The 19,174-nt window shown below is 40.4% G+C and overlaps 1 protein-coding gene across 3 annotated transcripts in view; it reads left to right on the forward strand.

Moving 5' to 3' along the window:
- GRIPAP1 (GRIP1 associated protein 1) overlaps positions 1 to 19,174 on the forward strand; it is a 2,851,684-nt gene that overhangs the window by 1,013,831 nt on the left and 1,818,679 nt on the right. For all 3 annotated transcript variants that reach the window (XM_044080007.1, XM_044080009.1, XM_044080008.1), the window contains exon 13: positions 16,087 to 16,186. In XM_044080007.1, the coding sequence (XP_043935942.1) occupies positions 16,087 to 16,186 (100 nt within the window). The remainder of the gene's footprint in view (positions 1 to 16,086; positions 16,187 to 19,174) is intronic.

Consider the following 19,174-nt stretch of genomic DNA (forward strand, 5'->3'; position numbering starts at 1 on the left):
CTTTTTCTCTCTGCGCTAAGCTGCATGGCTGTCAATTACCAATGATCGTTAGGGGCAGAGAATCATCACCAGAGGTTACGTCTTTTCTCTTTTTTCACAGAGAGAGTCATCCAGCCAGTCTCATCAGACCAATGCAGATCCCAGTTCTACTCATGATGCTTTTTGGTGCCAAAAAAGACAGGGGACTGGAGACCCATTCCGGATCTCAGCAGTTTAAACCAAGTTGTCACCCAAACTAAAATCCCGAATGGTCACGGTTCACTCCATTCTTCCCTTTTTGGGATGAGACAATTGTATGCAGTCATTAGATCTCCCGGATGTGTATTCCCATATCAAGATGGATAAACACTCCAGAAGTCTCCTTCGCTTCCGTCAAGGGGCCAGTCACTATCAATTTAGTGCCTTGCCGTTCGGCCTCTCTGCAACCTCAGAGTGCTCACAAAATGCATAGGGATGGTCACAGATCACTTGAGTCTGCAAGGATTCTGGGTGTTTCCATTTTTGAACGACTGGCTCCTCACCCCCCTACTAAGCATCTTCCAGTAACAGCATTTCATCATACTCTCTCTCTATAACAAGAGTATTGGGAATTACAACACATTGGGAGAAATCAAAGCTCACTCCTACACATCAGATAGAGTCTTTGGAGCTGTTTTCAAAACCCAGCCCTGTCTAGTATCGCTTCTAGATCTCAAGCTACAGCATCTCAGACTCCAGCTCCAACTGATACTCTGCCAAACAGTCTCAGCCGGAGAAGTATGTCAGACCCTAGATTCAATGGCAGCCTCAATTCCTTTCATACCTCTAGTGAAGCTATACACGTGGACCCTGCAATGGCTCCTCGTTTGCAATGGTTCCCCAACTATCACCCTCTCTATTATCGGATTCCAATATTCAACTCTTGCAAACAGGGCCTTCTTTGGTGAATTATGCCAAATGCAGTGCTTTGGAATTGCCCATTACAATCTCTTCAGTCTGCAGCCATTGTGACCACAGATGTTTCCCTGATTGGGCAAGGGGCCCCCTTTTTTCAGGAAAAGATGGTCCAAGGCATATGGTTCTCCTCAGAGGAACACCTCCATATCAATGTTCTGGAACTAAGAGCAGTGCTGTTAGCATTGCAGACCTTCCATCTGACTCTCTCTTCTGGGACAATTGCAATTCAGTCCAACAGTATGTCAGTGGTCTGGTACTTCTACAAGCAATGTGGAACCTAGTTCTACCTTATGTGTCAAAAGCCACGAGATTTTGGCTATGGGCGATAGCTTCGAACCGCTTTCTGATAGCAACACACATCCCGGGGAGTTCCAGCGTAACTGAGCAGACGCTTTCTCCATGTTCTTCCATAAGGGCCACCCAGGTTCCTCAAGGTAGCTTGGGATTCTGTCCCATCAGTGATGAATAGAAAGAAGATTAACAACATCCGATAAAGAAGTTATGTCTTACCATAACATTCCATCTGTGTTGTTGATCTTCTTCCATTCATCACTTCCCACTCTCCTACCCCCTCCAAAGGCTCCTGGGGATACTTTGGGTTTATGTGGTACCTTAAGTTATTTGTGCAGAAGTGGCCTCTGCTTTACTTACTTTTTTTCTAGCAAACTCTATCTGAGGTAACAGAGAGGGGCATTCTGGGTAGAGACTTAGCTCGAGAGGTTTTTTGGCTAGCTCGAGTTTGCTACAAGGCCAGCTCGGTTCCGAGGACAGAACCGATAACCCATCAGTGATGAATGGAAGAAGATCAACAACACAGGTGGAACATTATGGTAAGACATAACTTCTTTATTTAGGCCAGGGGAACAAATGGCATTTGTTCTCACCTGCTATTCCAATTCCTTGACTTCCAGCATGACCCTCCCCAGACCTCCTCTTGGATCACATTCTAGGGTTTGTACTATAAAAAATTTGAAAAGGTGGTGTCTGTGTTCATGAATGTACTTAAAAAAAAGCACTGTTCACATTATGATTCTTAATGTCTCTCCTGTGTTCTTATATTCTTTCTTTCATGGTTCTTCAGTTTTTCCTGATATAGAACAAATTACATAACTGACAAAGGGCCAAATAGACTACGCTCTGAATTTCACAAGAGCATTTCTTCAGGCTATAAATATAACTGTAACCCATCAAATGAACCTTCTTTGCTTCTAATATATACAGGCACTGTGGGCAGCTGCCATATTTGAACATTCTACCACCTCTTCTACTTTTAGTTTCAATAAAACATTTTTCTAAGTAGTCCTTCAAGTTACAAACCCTTTTAAAGGTAACCGTGGGGTTCTTTCCTATTCTATCTTTGTCCAGGTCACGTATGTCAAATCTCCATTTATTAAAGATGATGCCCCTAATTTGTTCTGTGTTGCTGCTGTATGTGAGGATACAACTCTTATTATAACTATGTTCACCTTGAGTGTGTGTGATTGTCCTACTCTGATCAGTACCAATTAGTGGTTTGTAAAAGCTGTTCCTTCTATTAATGACTATCTCGCAAAATATACCCTCTAAGAATTCCACAAGGCACTCCCTATTCATAAACATGTCCTTTAATTTCTCAGTTTCTACCAGAAACATATCCAGGTCTGAAACCATCCTCGCCCGTCTCACTAACTTGCCTTTTAGTATGTTTTTTTCTGATATAGGGGGTGGCAACTGTCAAAAAATAATAGAGAATTAGAGTAAGTAGCTTTCCTATGTAAATTAGTCATGAATGTCTTGTTGTTAATAATCTTTTTTCAGTTCATCATCTAAGTAACAGGCTGTATCTGTACACATATTTATTATAAATTTCAGAAAGGCAGTAGTCGTCATTAATAAATGTAAACGATTTTGCTGAACTTTGATTGTGTCATTCCAAAAAATGATGATGTCATCCAAGAAATGGCTGTAAAGTGTCCAACTCCTCTCATATCCTGACTTAAAATGTTTTTCCCAGTAGGGGAAATTCTGATTATCACAAATCTGTCTTAGCAATCCCAGTGCCTCATTGGTAATATTGGTGGTTTTATTGTACTTATTGATCCTCAGTGCTTCCCTGATGCCTCTTTCACATAACTTCTCAAAAATAGTAATGGTTGCATGCAGTGGAGAGTTGAATGTAGTAGGTTTCTTAAGAGTGTCAACAGAAGATTCAGTCCTGTCTTGCCCCCCCCCAACATCAGCCCCAAGTTGAGCTTCCTAGTTTATAACTTAAGGTCCAGCAAGGTCCATACCACATTAGCCTGATGAGTAGGTATAAAAGTCGTACCTTTCTCAAATCAGTATGCTTAAAATTAATAGAAATGGAACTCAAGTTGTAAACTGAGAAATCCCCTTTCATATTTTTGAGCACTAACAGTTGTTCCTGTGGCTGTAATTGGCTCCCCTCTCCCTCGTCCATCTTCTCTTGGTCTGCCTTGTCCTCCAACCAGTCTTCCTCACAAAACTCTGTGGATTGTACTCTACATTCACTCCTCCCCTTTGGTTCAGTATTCATTCTGAATGGTAGATTGGGGAGGCTGTAAAGGGGCATCAGTTGTACCATTATCACTTGGTGTTGTAATGTCTTTGGGATGATCCCTGATTGTAAATGTTTCAATTAATGGGTGGTTTTTAGATAAGATTCCTTGTTGTCATAATCATTTTTATCTCTTAGAAGTTTCTTTTCTTTCTTATTCCTAACTTCCACCACAACTTTGTCAACTGTTAAAAATACTTTGTGATAATCACTAGCATATTGGTCAAATAACAAATCATTGCAAACACTTTTGTCAATGTTAACAGTTTCGGATTCTAAAACATTCATGACCGAATGGTTGTGACATATTAAAACCTCCATAATTTCACAGCCACGATGGTCAAATAAAGTTAATAATTCTGATGTAGTTTAGAACCTTCAAAACTTCAATAAGGCCTGGAGGAAATTTCCATGTCCTTAATCCCTTTGGGACAATTCCCAGTCTAATGCATTCCCGGAAATTATTTTCAAGTAGAAGTTTACAGAATTTTGTTAGTTGTCTCTCAAACAAAGACAATTGCTTGGTTACAGTCAACCCTGAAGTAACAACAGGGGTGTTTGGAAGCCCCAAAGAAAAACCTTTGCTTAACCAATCATTTAAAGGCAATAGTTTTGGAACAGTACCTGTGTTTGCTGCATTGCTTAAAGGTTTAATGATCTCTGGTGCAATCATCAGTACGGTTTGATGATTGGTAGCTGAAACCTCTCTCTGTGCACATGGAATACTTTGTAGTGAGCATCGTTAAATACATTCTCCGCTGGTCTCATCTCGACATTCGTATTAAGTTTCTGGTTAAGCAGCTGTACCAATTGGGTTAGATTACCTATGGCTGTTTCCTAAAGCTGAACACAGTTCCAAACTGCCTGTTGGTCTGTTTCCTCCTCAAATAGTGGACGTGACACCACAGCCATTGCCGGAGATATAGTCCACAAGAAACAAACTTGAAGGTATTCAAAACCATGAGTACACAAACCAGGAAACAGTGTTTCCTTCCCCCTCAAAGCTGTGAAAAATGTTAAAGTAGAATTAAAGGCAGTTGTAAAAAAATCCACAAAAGCAGGTATATTCTGTCACTGCTTCTTTAATGAACAAAAAGAATATCAGTATTAAAAACAACACTAAGCATTTTCATCCCAAGCTTATTCAAATGGGACTTCTTCAGTGTGTATTACTTGTAGTTGGCAGCTGCAGTTTTATAGTAAAAACAAATCAGACTCATTTAAAATAAAGACTCCACCCATTAAAAGTACATAACTTAAAATTACTTCATTCATGTATCGCACAGTGGAAAACGACAGTACCAACAATGAAAAATACTTGGCTTACTGAAATTTTAAGGGACTCCGCAGATTTTGTCTTGTTTTTTGGCCCAGGGTGTGTTCCTGGATTTTCCGTGATTAGAACCCCACTTTTATACAGTGTACTCTCTCCCCTAAAAAGAAAAAGAATATAATGGGGAATCGAAGATTAGAAGAGCTCCTGACAATGCCAACCTGGTACAGAGATAACCTCATCACTATAAACAACATGAACACAACTGACTTTAACACCACAGTAATTGAAAATAATGCTAATTTTAAGAATTTAGAAAAACAACTCGATGTAGGAGTTTGTACTGGTAGCTGATTTACCTTGACCAGAGTGTTAAGAACAGACTCTGTAGGGGTATTAGACTGCATAAGAGACCTATGTGGAAAAATGTGGGTGAGACTTTTAGTACTGAATGGAGTAAGACATTTGAGCAATCCAGTTTTAAACTTATTCATCTGTTACTTAAAAACAGGAAGTCATTACAGGAAAATATTAAGTCTGTGCTTACTAATAAAGAAACTGTGAATTCAGCATATCTTGGAGTGGATTTTTACTTGATTTACTAAGTTTACAATGTTTGGGGAGTATATTTTGTACGTTTTTTTCCATTGAGGACAGCTGGTGAAAAGTTTCTTACAGTGTTTGGTTTTTTGGCCTAAGTGTGTGTGACACTTGGCTTACGGAAACTTTAAAAGTAAAGTTTTTTTTTTCAGTTAATAAATAGGTGGTCCTGTGTTTTCTTTGTTTCTTTCTCCCTTCTTCTTTCTCTCCTTGTTCAGTTTTAAGAAATGTGGGCAATGCAATTTATAAAAATAAGTCTGGTTAAAAGAACATGACAAAAAAGAATCGTGTGTTTTTTCTCATTCTTGCATAGGGGGAATGACAAGGTTAAGGCCATTAGATTACTCTAGTAACATGCTTTATGAAAAAGCAAGTAAATGAAAAAGAATACGGAGTATTATAAGGCTTTTTTTCTAGTAAAATTTTTGTCTTTTCTCATGTGTCTAGCAGACATTCTGATAAAGAGACATAGATTGGAGAAAATATTTTCTGAAAACTGAGAGAGCTATAAAGATGAGACAAAACTAGACTGCACTCAATAGAACCACATGCTATACCATGCGTCTTAATATGGATAACCTTTCTTTTAGGATAGCTCAAGTCAGTGTGTGTGGCTGTCAGTTTGGAACATTTGCTCCTATTAGGAGGATAAAATTTCAGTGTTTGAGTTTTGTGTGTTGTTATTAAGTGAATGTTTTGGGGGGTATTGGCTATGTGTGTGTATATTTTATGAGGGTTTCAATAAAGCAAAAAGTTTTGTAATATGTGACATAGGCTCAAATGGATATGAAAAGAAACAGCTATATAAAAGTTCAACCTGCCAAACAGTGTATGCATGTAACACAAAAGCTGGAACTAGAAATTTAACGAAACAGCTGTTATACATAAAAGGTGGGAATAATCTCTCAAGAATATGATGCTTTCTATAATGTCTTTAAATGTTAATGGTCCCACAGATAAGATAAACAAAAGAAAGAGTAGTGAACTATATTAAAAATGTAGACTGCTAATAGCTATGCTGCACGAGAGACACTTATAAAGAACTGAAGATGTGAATTAGATAAAGGTTTTCAAGATGGTTATTCAGCAGAATACATGGGGCAAAGGAGAAGAGGAGTACTTATATTAATTGCAAGAGGAGCTCCAGTAGTAATAGAAGAGGCTACAGAAGACAATAATAATAGATTTGTAGCACTAAGGTGCTACTGGAAAGGTAGGAGAATTACACTGGCATGTATTTATGTAATGAAGCTTAAGAAAATTCTGGGAGATATAATCAGTAAGGAGTAATACTTATAGGTGGGGACTGGAATTTGATTTTGCAATAGTGACGATGGGGGGCCCAAAAAGGAAAATATAACAACGGAGGGTAGATTTTTAAAGAAATTTATGAAAATGTTTGGCATGGAAGATGTGAATTCAGTGCTAGGAGTTCAGAGTGAATTTGCATATTATTCCCCAAGATACAAAAACTGGGCTAGACTAGACAGAATTTACATTTCACAGGAACATGTATGTGCATTTAATTGAAGGTCTTGATATGTGCACAATAACTATTTCAGATCATGCACCAACAGTAACTAAAATAAAAACATAGGGTAATGAAATAAAAATGATACACTGGCACTTTTCCATGTATATGGTGAAAAGAGAGTAATTTAAGGAATGGGTAGAGGAAATTATTCAGGAGCTATTAGAGAAGATAGAATTTTGTTTCTGAAATATAGCTAGGAAGTGGGATAAAATTAAGTGGAGTTTAAAAATAGGATGGAAATGAAAGGGAGGTATGACTAAGAAGCAACAGAAATTATTGAGAGAGACTGACAAAGTATTGCAAAATAGGGGAAATCTCACAGAACAAGAAGAAGAGCAACTGTAAAATGCTAAACAGAAAATAAGGGATTACCTCGGTAATATGCATGAGTTTAGAAAGGGTGCTGTTGATCAACTGCTTTTTGATAATAACTCTAGAGCTCAAAAACATTTAGCATAACAACTCAAGAAAGAGATCGTAGAAAGGGTTGTCATCAAGCTTTAGTTATCCTATAACAAGGAATCCTGGAGAAGTATTAGAAATATTTCAGAAATTCTTTGAAAGTCTGTATAAAGCAGAGAAATATGGAATCAAGAAAAGGTACAAATGGAAATGTTTATGGAAGAATTAAATATGTCAAGCTAAGAGGTAGAGGAGGCTCAGTTACCAACAGGATAGGAAGATGAGCTACAAATGGTCATGTATAACCAATCTACAGGAAACCCCCCAGGAATAGATGGTATTCCTGTGGAAGTTTGGAGGCCAGGATTTAAAAAAAAACTGATGATCTGGAAGGTTTTGTTTAACAGTATTTTAAGAGGAGGAGAAGTACCAAAATCCTGGAAGAAAGTGGTGGTAGCTGTAATACCCAAAGAGAGTATAGATCAATCAGATCCAGCTTCATATAGGCCCATTTCAATACTAAACAATGAATATAAAGTGTTTGTCTGTAATGGCTAAAAGAATGGGAAAAGTGATGCCAGAATTGATAGATATGGATCAGTGTGGTTTGTGGAGGGGAGGCAAACATTTGACAACATTAATAGAACACTGATGATCAGAGGTATGCAGAAAGTAAGAAAATACCACTGTTGTTGGAGGGCCTTTATACAGAGTAAGCTGGGACTTTATGAGCAGAGCACTTGAAGCATTTGCATTTCATGAAAAAAGTGTAAAGTTGTTTAAGAGGATATATGAGGGATTGGTGGTGAAAATTAAAGTGAGTGGGGTCCTCACTGATCACCTCTGCTTGGGTAAAAGAGCCAGGCAGGGGTGTTCTCTCTCCTTTTTGCTGTTTGCATTATATTTAGAACCATTGGCAAAAAAATAAAGAAGTGACTCAGAAATTCAAGGATGTAATGGGTATGGTGTTCAGTAAAAGCTGGGCTCTATATGGAGACAGTATAATTGTATACCTGACATTACAGTGATGTGGAACATATGAGATAGTTTTTAGTCTTTTCTGGATACAAAATTAATAAAGCTAAAACAAAGGCAGTAGCAGTAAACTATGAACATCATACTAATTGGTTCACCAGTATCAATACGTATGGTGACATGATAAAATGAAATATGTAGGGGCATGGATTAAAAATGATTCCATTGTGGCAGCTAAGGATATGTGGGAAGAGACTAAACAAAAGATAATACAATAACTGAGAAAATGGAAGCTCTGTTATGTGGATATCAATAGTAAGATACAAGCAGTGAAAATGTTTTTAGTCCCTTTAATCTAATACACAGGTCAGACATAGTTTTATAAACCAGAGGAGACATTGTTGATGGCAATAAAGAGCTGAAGGATTTTATCTGGGAGGGGAAACAACAAGAGTCAAGTGGGAAAAGCTTATTCCTCCAGTAGAACAGGGCTGATTGGGATTACCCCATTTGAAGGGGTATTTCAGAGAAACACAGTTAGGGTTCTTATACATAACACAAGCAAAAAACTATAATTCATGGTGGAAAGAGATGATGATGAAACAGGGGGTTGCTCAAGAAACAAGGAGAGACTTTGATTTTGGATGAAAACCTTTAAGGAGAATAACACTAATCTTAGAGTATTATATTCATAAGGTATTTGAACGTATACTAAGAATTAAGCCAACATGGGACTGGAGAAAGGAGATACTGCCAATAAGGATGACTGCAATTAGGGATACAGACAACAGGCAACATGGGTTGGAATGTATTGAAGAAACTGGGAAAGGAACCGAGGTATTAGGAGCAAGTAACTAAAGAGGGAAAGGTAATAGAATAGGAAAATGCTAAGAACTTCTTTGGATTGAAGGTTAGAGATTGCCTTCCCTATCAAGGATTGATATCAGAGTATAGGCAAAGAGAAAGAAATAGGGGGGTCTTAAACAAAAGATCAGGACTGGTACAGTTTTTAGTAGAGTCTAGAACAGAAATTGCTGTTAAGAAAGGAGTAATTAGTAGTGCACTTAAAATATTGCATGATAATTATAAGAATTATAAGAATCAATCAGAGGAGGTTAGAAAGGATTGGGAAGAGAGATTGGATAAACAATTCAGAAAGAAACCATGTGGGGATATATGCATGTCTCCTAAATATGCAACAAAGTCTAGAAGATTTAGGATCTTTGCTTTCAAGCGTTTAAATAAGTATTTTTATACCCCAAGTAGACTCCAAAGAAATTTTCTTCGGGTAGACAGTAAAGGTTGGAGGTATGAAGGTGAAGAAAGAGGTAACTGGGAACATTTTTTCTGGGAGTGTAATGATGTGGCAGACTTTAAAAATTCCCTGCAGACTGCTCTGTCACAGATGCTGGGTGAGCAAATTGGTGTAACTAGGGACATGATTTTTTTGAATTATGAAAGAGGATCGGAATTACCTAGACATAGTAAGGCCTTGCTGAGTCTAATTGTGATGGCTCCCAAAAAAGCAATTACTAGAAAATGGAAATTGGAGTCTAATCCAACTTTACTCAAAGTAGTGAAGATAATAACAGATAAAACAACTAGAATTGGGATCTTTAGAAAAGGGTAGGAGCAAATTACATATGAAAAATGGGAAGTGTGGGATACATGCAGAGGAGGAACAAGGTTTAAAACAAGGCAGGAATTGAATGAGCAATGTAATGGTTGACTGACAATGACTGGATATATGTGATGTATAATATTTGGAGCTACAGTTGTGTCGGCCTGGTTTGTAATGTATAATGTCTGCAACTGAGATTGTATCGGTATAGATGTTCTTCATTCCACATTGCTGCAGTCCTAACTATTGGGTAGTCCGCTGTCCAGTCGGCCCGAATACCAAAGTATATGGCTGACGTCGGTCAGGGCGCATTAGACTGACGTCAGTACGTCAGGGTACTAATGCGCATGACCGACGTCATATCCTCAGTCTTTTTTGCCGCATGGTCCGATGCAGAAGCAATTTTGCGAGTGCAGGTTGGCGTTCTGAAAGTTTCTGAAGCCAGAGTTTCAGACCGAATCAAAGTTGGCACCCGTTGGGGAATATTTTGGTTTTTCTTGCCTCAGTATTTAACCGGATGTCAGAAAAAGTGAATAACTGTATTTCTTGTGGGAAACAGATACCTCATAGGGATTACCATACTTTGTGTATACCTTGTTTAGGGCCTGAGCATGACGTTGTTGGATGCCGCTCTTGTGCTAGATTTAACAAACGCACTATTAAGAGAAGGTTAGACTGTGCCAGGTTAGTGTTTGGGAAGCGTTGTAATTATAAAATGCCGTCGGATGCTCCGGCCTTGCTTCGCTAAAAGCGCAAGGACAAAACAGCAAAGCCTAGAGTGGAAGAACCGACAGTCCCAGACGTCGGTTCTTTAGAGGGCTCGGTGGAGCCGGAGGTTTTGCCAGGTGTTTCTTTGGAGTCTCAGGGAGAGACTTTACTGTTACAGGATGTATCCTCTCAGGAAGTAGGCCAGGCTGAGGGGCTTCTCAGGTGGCTGTTCTTCCCTCTCTTCCTAAGGTGGTCAGAGCCTCCCTTCTGTTTCCAAGGCTGCTTTGAGGGGCAGGCCGAGTTTTGCTTCAGTGGGGTTTCTCCTAGTGCTTCAGGGTCTTTGCCTAAGAAACATATGCTTAAAATGGCAGAGGATTTGATTACTATGATAAGGGGTTCTATGCCCCTCCTGATAAGAGGCCTAGGGTGGAACCTGAGTTTGAGAGTTTTGAGCAATGCTCGAGGCTTCTGAGTCTTCGGTTGAAGACTTGAAGGAGTACCCTCCTTATTCTGATTCTGATGTGGATGATTCTACTCCTTCAGCTTCCCTCCTGAGGATTTTTCATTTTCAGAGACTCTGCATTCCATGAGGGAGCATTTTAAATGGGAAGGTCAAGATTTCTCTGATTCCAGGAAAAGGCTTAGGGAATTCTTGTTTTACCCCAGCATAGGCCTTTAGCTATACCTCCTGTTTTGAATGTGGTGGAAGATGTTTTTGCAGAGGCTTCCCTGAATCCTGATTCTTTGCCTCCTGCCCCAGTTAAACCGGATAGGTATTATAGGGTGCCTGAAGCTCATAAGTATCTTTTAAGAGTCCTAGGGCAGACCCGAAACTGTCTCTCAGGGGCCTAAAGGTGTGAAGGCCTCAGTTGTTAAAATCCTGTCCCTCCTGATAAAGAGGCAAGGGCTTTGGATAGATGGGGAAAGAAAGTGTATACTTCTTCCACTTTAGCCATGAGGCGTTGAATTGTCAGTTTCACATGTTAAAATATCAGAATTATCTTCTTTCACAGTTGAAATCTAAGGTGGATGCTCTGGCGAAGGTATTGAGTGTAAAGAGTTGCAGGATTTAGTTCATGTGTCTGAACAGGTGGGTAAACATTCCTTGCAATGTGGTTTTGATGCTGTGCAGGCCTCCTCCAGGGTGGCTGCCACTGGTTCTGTTCTTCGTAGGCACGCCTGGTTGAGAGATCAGAATTTAGCTGAGCATGTTAAGACACGGATTTTGGTTGCTCCTTGCAGTCTGATGTGTTGTTTGGTTCGCCTGTAGAAGCAGTTTTGAAGAAAATGGAGGACAAGGCTAAGTCTATGCAAACTGTTAAAGATTTCTTGCAGGTGCAGCCTCCAAGTTTAGTAGAAATTGGCCTGCTAAGGGATGGACTTATCCTGCTTATGATTCCCAGTCTAGGGGTAGGTCTAGACGTGGTAGGGGCAGAGCTCAGGGTTCTTTTAGGCCTAGAACAGGGAGTTCCCTGCTCAGACTTCTGGTGAGGGCAGGGGTCAGTCCTTTCGTAAGCAGACCCAATGACCTGCCTTTTCAGCTGCCAGTTCATTCTCGCCTGGCAGCACCGTTGGGAGGAAGACTGTCTCTTTTCAAAGAAAATTGGGATTTAATTACCCAAGACAGATGGGTTCTGGATATCATTCACCACGGTTACAGGTTTTATTTCCATACCTTGCCTCCTTTCAAAGGCATGCCAGACATTCCTCCTCTACAAAGACAAGAGGCTCACAAGCAAATTTCTCAGTTACTCCAAATAGGGGCCATTCAGCCGGTTCCTGTGCCAGAAAGGGGCCTAGGATTTTATTCTCGCCTGTTCCTAGTACCAAAGAAGGGGAACACGTGGAGACCAATTTTGGATTTATCTATCCTCAACACTTATCTGGACAGTCCCAAGTTCAAAATGTTGACGTTACAACAGCTTTTACCTCTGCTGGGCAAAGATCACTGGATGGTAACTTTAGATCTCAAGGAAGCTTACCTTCATGTGCCTATAAGACTAAGTTGCAGAAAGTATCTGCGTTTTCGAGCTGGAAATTCTCATTATCAGTTCTCTGCATTGCCCTTTGGCTTATCTACTGCCCAGAGTATTCACAAAGGTTCTGGCTCCAGTGATAGCTTACTTCAGGCTAAAAGGAATTCAAATCTATCCTTACTTGGACGATTGCCTGATTCTGGCTCAAGAAAAGGAAGACCTTCTACAGCATTTGGAATATGTCATAGCAGTGCTAAGATGCCTAGGGTATTCTGTGAACGAAATAAAGTCCAGTCTAGTACCCTCTCAAGACATGTGCTTTCTGGGTGTGAGACTGAATACAGCAGCCCAGATGGCCTTTTTAACCCCGGACAAACAAAAGAATCTTTCCAGTTACTTCCATCAACTATCTCTTCAGTCCGGGCTGACTGCAAGGACAGTCCTTCAAGCCTTAGGGTTCATGGCATCTTGTATTCTGGTGCTTCCCAATGCCAAACTGCATATGAGGAAGCTACAATGGTATCTCAAAAATGTATGGACACAGCACTGCCAGGATTTGGACACTGTCATTCAAATAATACCTTGCATTCAAAAGGAATTTTTGTGGTGGGCTCAGGAATGTCACCTAAACAAGGGACTCTCTGTGACCCGGCCAGAGGCGAGTCAAATTCTAACGACAGATGCCTCAGACATTGCTTGGGGAGCTCATCTAAATAGAACGTGGATACAAGACAAGTGGCCTGCCAGACTACAGCATCTACATATCAACATGAAGGAGATGTTAGCAGTCCAGTTTGCATTAATGGCTTTCAAGGAGTTACTTCTTCCAGGGCAGGTGTTGATTCTAACAGACAACACAACTGTCATGTGGTACATCAACAAACAAGGGGGAACACATTCTTACCCATTGTGCAGGCAAGCAATGATTTTATGGGAGACTGCGCTCAGCTTGCAACTAACTCTTCAGGCAAGGTTTCTGCCGGGAGCACAGAACTCCTTAGCAGATGTGTTAAGCAGACAAATCATGGATCCCCACGAGTGGAAACTGGATCTTCATGTATTTCAAAGGTTGACAGTGTCCTGGGGAACTCCAGACATAGATCTGTTCGCTTCTCCACTAAACCACCAGCTGCCAAAGTTTTGCACAAAGAGGTTTCATCACACAGCTTGGAAAGTGGATGCTCTTTCTGTCAGTTGGAAAAATCTTCATGTGTATGCTTCCACCTCTGCCTCTTCTTCCAAAGGTGCTTCTAAAGGTCAGACAAGACAAGCCAAGGATGATTTTAATAGCTCCAGATTGGCCTCGGCAGCACTGGTACCCATTACTGAGGAGTCTGGTAAAGAAGCCTCCATGGCCTTTACCCTTGATTCCACATCTGTTGTCTCAGAAGGACGGTCGTCTGCTCAATGTCAAGCTTCACTCTCTTCATCTAACAGCCTGGCATATTCTGTTTTGAAAGACAGCAGGTCTCAACTTCCTCAACAAGTTTTAAATGTGATTATGGAAGCCAGAAGACCTAGTACAAGGAAAGTGTACAGAAAAATGGATGAGATTTTTATTTTGGACTGCAGCAAAGAATTTGGAGATTTCAGAGCCTAATTTGAGTGTGGCTCTTCAATATCTTACTGAGTTATTGGACAAAGGTTTGTCTTTCTCTTCCATTAAGATTCATGCTGCAGCAATTTCAGCTCACTATGATTGTGACCCACCATTGTTTTCACATCCTTTGTTCAAGCAATTTCTTAGAGGGGCAAAGAATATAAGACCCCACGTAGAGCTCCTACTCCTGCTTGGGATCTCAATTTTGTGTTGGAGAAACTTACTCTACAACCTTTTGAGCCTGCAGCTACTGCTGAACTGAAATACTTGTCATGGAAGACTCCTTTTGTTGGCCATTACTTCTGCAAGAAGGGTTTTTGAGTTACAGGCCCTTATGGCGGTTGAGCCTTTTTTGATTTTTCATAAGGATAGGGTATCATTGCGTACTAATCCTTCCTTTATGCCTAAAGTGGTTTCTAGTGTGGCTTTAAACCAAACTATTCATTTGGCTACGTTTTATGCAGATCCCCAAAATAAAGGGGAAAAGATTTTGCACACTTTAGATGTACACAGGCAATTGCGTTATTATTTGAGCAGGACTAAGGATTTTAGGCAGTCTCAGCAGTTGTTTGTTTCTTTTGCTTTGAGTTCATGGGCAAGCCTGTGTCAAACCAAACTATTTCTAGATGGATTGGGTGTTGCATTACATTTTGTTATTCCCATCATGGCAAGGAGATTCCAGCTGGGATTAGGCCTCATTCCACTAGGGCTACTGCCACTTCAACAGCATTTCTGAGGGGGTGGCAACTAAGGATATTTTGGAGGCAGCTACTTGGAGTTCAGTGCATACTTTTTCTAAGCATTATCACCTTCCTCTCTACTCTAAGTCTAGGGCTGGTTTTGCCACAGCTATTTTGCAGGGCATGTTGTCAGTTCCTGCTTCCTTATGATTTGCCAGCCTCCCTTACCTCTGCTTTGGGATTCTACCCAATAGTTAGGACTGCAGCAATGTGGAATGAAGAACATAGTAAAGTTTTGTACCTACCATAAATGTAGATGTTCGAGGATCCACATTGCTGCAGTCCAATTTACCCTCCCTCCTTCCCCTCTGTGTTTAGGGGTGGTTGTGTAGGTGAGGTTATATTCTGCTAATTTTGTATATTTTGTATATATATATATTTTGGTGCAGGTATGTTGGGAGTTTTTGGTTTTGGCCTTATCTTTTCAGGGTCTTCTGACATCTGGGGCAAGAAAAGACTGAGGATATGACGTCGGTCATACGCATTAGTACCCTGACGTACTGACGTCAGTCTAATGCGCCCTGACCGACGTCAGCCATATACTTTGGTATTCGGGCCGACTGGACAGCGGACTACCCAATAGTTAGGACTGCAGCAATGTGGATCCTCGAACATCTACATTTATGGTAGGTACAAAACTGTACTTTTTTTTCATTTATATAAATGTAAGGTTGCCTATATTATACATGATAATTTAATAAAGATGTTTCTTGTTTAAAAAAAAAAAAAAAAAAAAACAGCAGTACCCATAGGTCATTGTGCATAGGATGGTTAAAGTTAACATATTTGAACATAACAGACTTTTTTTTAATTAAACGTATTTCTGGAGGAAGAGAGCTTTGCTTATATTGAAATATGATTTTCATTACCTTGGAGAGCTAAGTGATCTGCATAGAAACATTTAACTGATGTATTTATTTTTTGATCTGTGTTGTATCCACTATTCTATTGGCTATGTAATTATTCTTTTTAGGCTATTTTAGCGTATTAATTCTGTTTGCTAGTCCTTTGAAAATTTGTCTAAGATGCTGGAGATGTTTTGAGTTTGAGTTTTTTTCCCCATAAATCCATTTCTGGGATTCAATTTTGGACATTCATTACCATTTTGCTTTTACAATGGTGATTAACAGCTAGTTACTAACTTTCATTATGGTGCTTTTATTTCAGAGCCAAGCTAGATGAAGTTAAGCAACGGAAAGAAGAGGAGTTGAAATCACTCAACATTAGGAACCAAAAGCTCCAAGCAGACCTTCAGACTGCAAATCAGGTAGGCCTACTGGGAGTGTTGTGATTATGTTAGTGTATTTCTTGATGTCCTTCAATATCACTTTTGAATTATTCTTTACAACAGGGATCCCTTGCCTAGGGCAGCCTAGCAGCCAAATGTCCAGCTAGTATTCCAAATCCTTTAGGTTGCAATGGGTATGGCATACGTCACACACATGCTTCCTGTGCATAGCATAGGGGATAAAGGTAACGTCCGGACGTACCATCCTCAAAACTTCTTTGCCACTGGGCTGAATGGCATATTCGATCATTGGTCTGAGTGCTTTTTTCTCTGCTAGTTACCAAACCTTTGTCAGATAAGTGTCCCATTGGAGTTTTTTGATTTTCTTATCTTTGTTTTGCCTTGTTCCGGTTGTTGGTTTCATGGCATCCAGAAAGGGGAACTGCTGGTGTGGGAGACAGATTCCCATTAAAGATCATCACAAGCAGTGTTTGTTCTGTTTAGGCACTTCCCACAACCATACAGCTTCTGAGATTTGTCAACTATTGCCCTAAGTCATTGTGTAGTTGACTTTCTTCCCTTATGATTTACTTAGAGAACCAACAACTTAAACTGTTGGCTAAAGACACTATAGAAGGATCTTCCTAGCCTGAGGGTCAGCCATCTGTGAAGAAAATGACCAAGAAAGGTCTGTTGGATTCTTTGGCTCTACCGCCTCCACCGGACATCTGTCTTAAGGCTTGTGAAAGCCCAGAGGATAGTCAGGTTTCCTTGTCTTATTCCTCTGCTGTGACCACTTTGGAGGCCAGTGTGGATCCGACTCCATGCATGTCCATGGAGGCCTTGCAGACGTCCACTTCAGATGTATAGTGAGAACTGCAGTTGATAAATTACCAAAGTGCTTATGGGTGTTCCTCAGAAATTAGTGAGGGAAAAGGTTCCGACTACCATTATAGAGTGTTGTTAGGAGTCCGAGACTCCTAAATTGTATAAGGCTGATGTTCCACTTAAAAAAAAAGCAGAAGACTAAACACATTTTGCTTGCTCCTAGGATCCTCATAGTGAATGGCAAAACTTTACTAAAGGTCTGTTTAATGCCTTTATGGCTCTGAAGATTCCACAGGGGGTTTCTGTTTTTGTTCCTCCCTGGTCTTCTACAGCTCTTAAGAGGCTTAGGGAACAGGATTCCTCTGATGATGATGCTGATTCTAATGAAGAATCACTTGTTCCTCTCAGATTCCTTCTCCATTAGACTATGGTTCTGAAGAAGAGTCTCAGTCCTGACTCTCTTTTTGAGGAGATTTCATCGGGTGATAATATTTCCAGAATGATGGAATTTTTCAAATGGGACTGTGCTTAGGTGTCTGATGTTCAGAAGAGATACTGTGAGCTTTTGCAGATGTACTGTGAGCTTTTGCAGATGTAGTCTCCTAAGCCTTCTGCTGTTCCTCCTGTTCTTGTTGCCCTGCTTATTGCTTTTTCTGCTGCCTCTCAGACTTCTGATTCCTGTCCCCCTGGTCCCAAGAAACCTGATAGGTTTTATCAAGTGCCTGATGACTACAAGTTTCTTTATAAATGTCCCTCTGCTGACCCTTTTGTGGTGTCATTGCCTTCTGATAAGCCCTCCAAATTCTTGCCCTCAACTAACTTACTTCCCTCTGGTAAGGACAGCAGAACCATGGAGAGGCTAGTAAGGGCAGCAGAACCAAGGAGAGGCTAGATAAGAAGGTGCATTCTTCTGCTACCCTAGACTTTAAAGCTGTGAACTATCAGACACATATGACCAAGCCATTTCAGATCTTCCTGATTCAGAAGGGAAGGCCTCTGCTGTTTTCTTGCTAAGGACATCCTCCCGAATTGCTTGCCATTCCATTAAATACAGCTGTAATGCAACTGATGCTTTGTCTAGGGCTGCTGGTTTTTGGATCTGTTTTAAGGAGGTATTCCTGGCTCAGATTTCAACTTTTGCTTGATGATATCAAGGCTAAACTTATGGATGCTCCTCTGGATAATAAGCATATGTTTGGTACTGCTTGTGCGGAGTTGTTCAAGTCCCTGCAAGAAAAAAGGGTAAGGCCTTACAGGAGTTGAAGCATATTTTTATTTCATCTGTTCCCAAGTTTAAGAGGAATTATCCTAACAAGTCTGCCTTTGTCCATAGACATTCTTGCCATTGCCCCAAGGGTAAAAAGGGTGGTAGAATGGCTGTCTATGCTAAGGCTATCCAAACTCCTCCTACTCAGAAACCTCCTTTTCTTGAAAACCAGGTGCTATCTGACTTTGCCCTGCTCTTCTCAGTCTTCTTCTCAATCAGATTCCTCTTTCTCTACATCTTTCCCTGTCCCATCCTTTTTGGTTGAAGATCATCCAAGACTCCTGGGTTCTTTCTATCATTTGCTAGGGTTATTGACATGGTTTGGACCCCCCCCCCCTTTTTTGGGAATTTTTCAGCCTCCTCAGGAACAACTGCCCTTTTTTCCAGAGGTGCTTCAGGACAATTCAAGAATTTCCAACTCCTCAGAGGGGGAAGGGGTTTTATTCCAAAATGTTCTTGGTCCACAGGAAAGAAGGCACCTGGAAGACCCATTCTAGATCTGTCTCAAGTAAATACCATTTTGAAGGTCCCTTCCTTTCAGATGCTGTCCTGCAAAACCTTATTTCCTCTACTACTTCCTCAGGCTTTTCTAGTTTCCCTGGATACCAAGGATGCTTATCTACACATTCCTGTTCATCCCCTTTTCAGAATGTTTTTACATTTCTCTGCTGCTTCCTGGCATTTTCAGTTATCTGCTTTGTCCTTTGGCCTCTCTACTGCCCTAAGGGTCTTCACTAAATGCCTCATTCCTGTGATTGCCTTTTGCAGGTTGAGGGAGGTACAGGTCTTTCCATACCTGGATGACCTGCTTATTCAAGCCTCCTCTCTGGAGATATTAATTTAGCATCTTCAATTTGCTGTTTCTCTCCTGCAAAGCCTGAAGTTAGTTGTAAATTTTCAAAAGTCTTTCCTGACTCCTTCTCAGGATCATG

Source organism: Protopterus annectens, chromosome 8.part0 (genome assembly GCF_019279795.1).
Source record: "Protopterus annectens isolate FY-2018-M chromosome 8.part0, PAN1.0, whole genome shotgun sequence".
Lineage (NCBI taxonomy): Eukaryota > Metazoa > Chordata > Ceratodontiformes > Protopteridae > Protopterus > Protopterus annectens.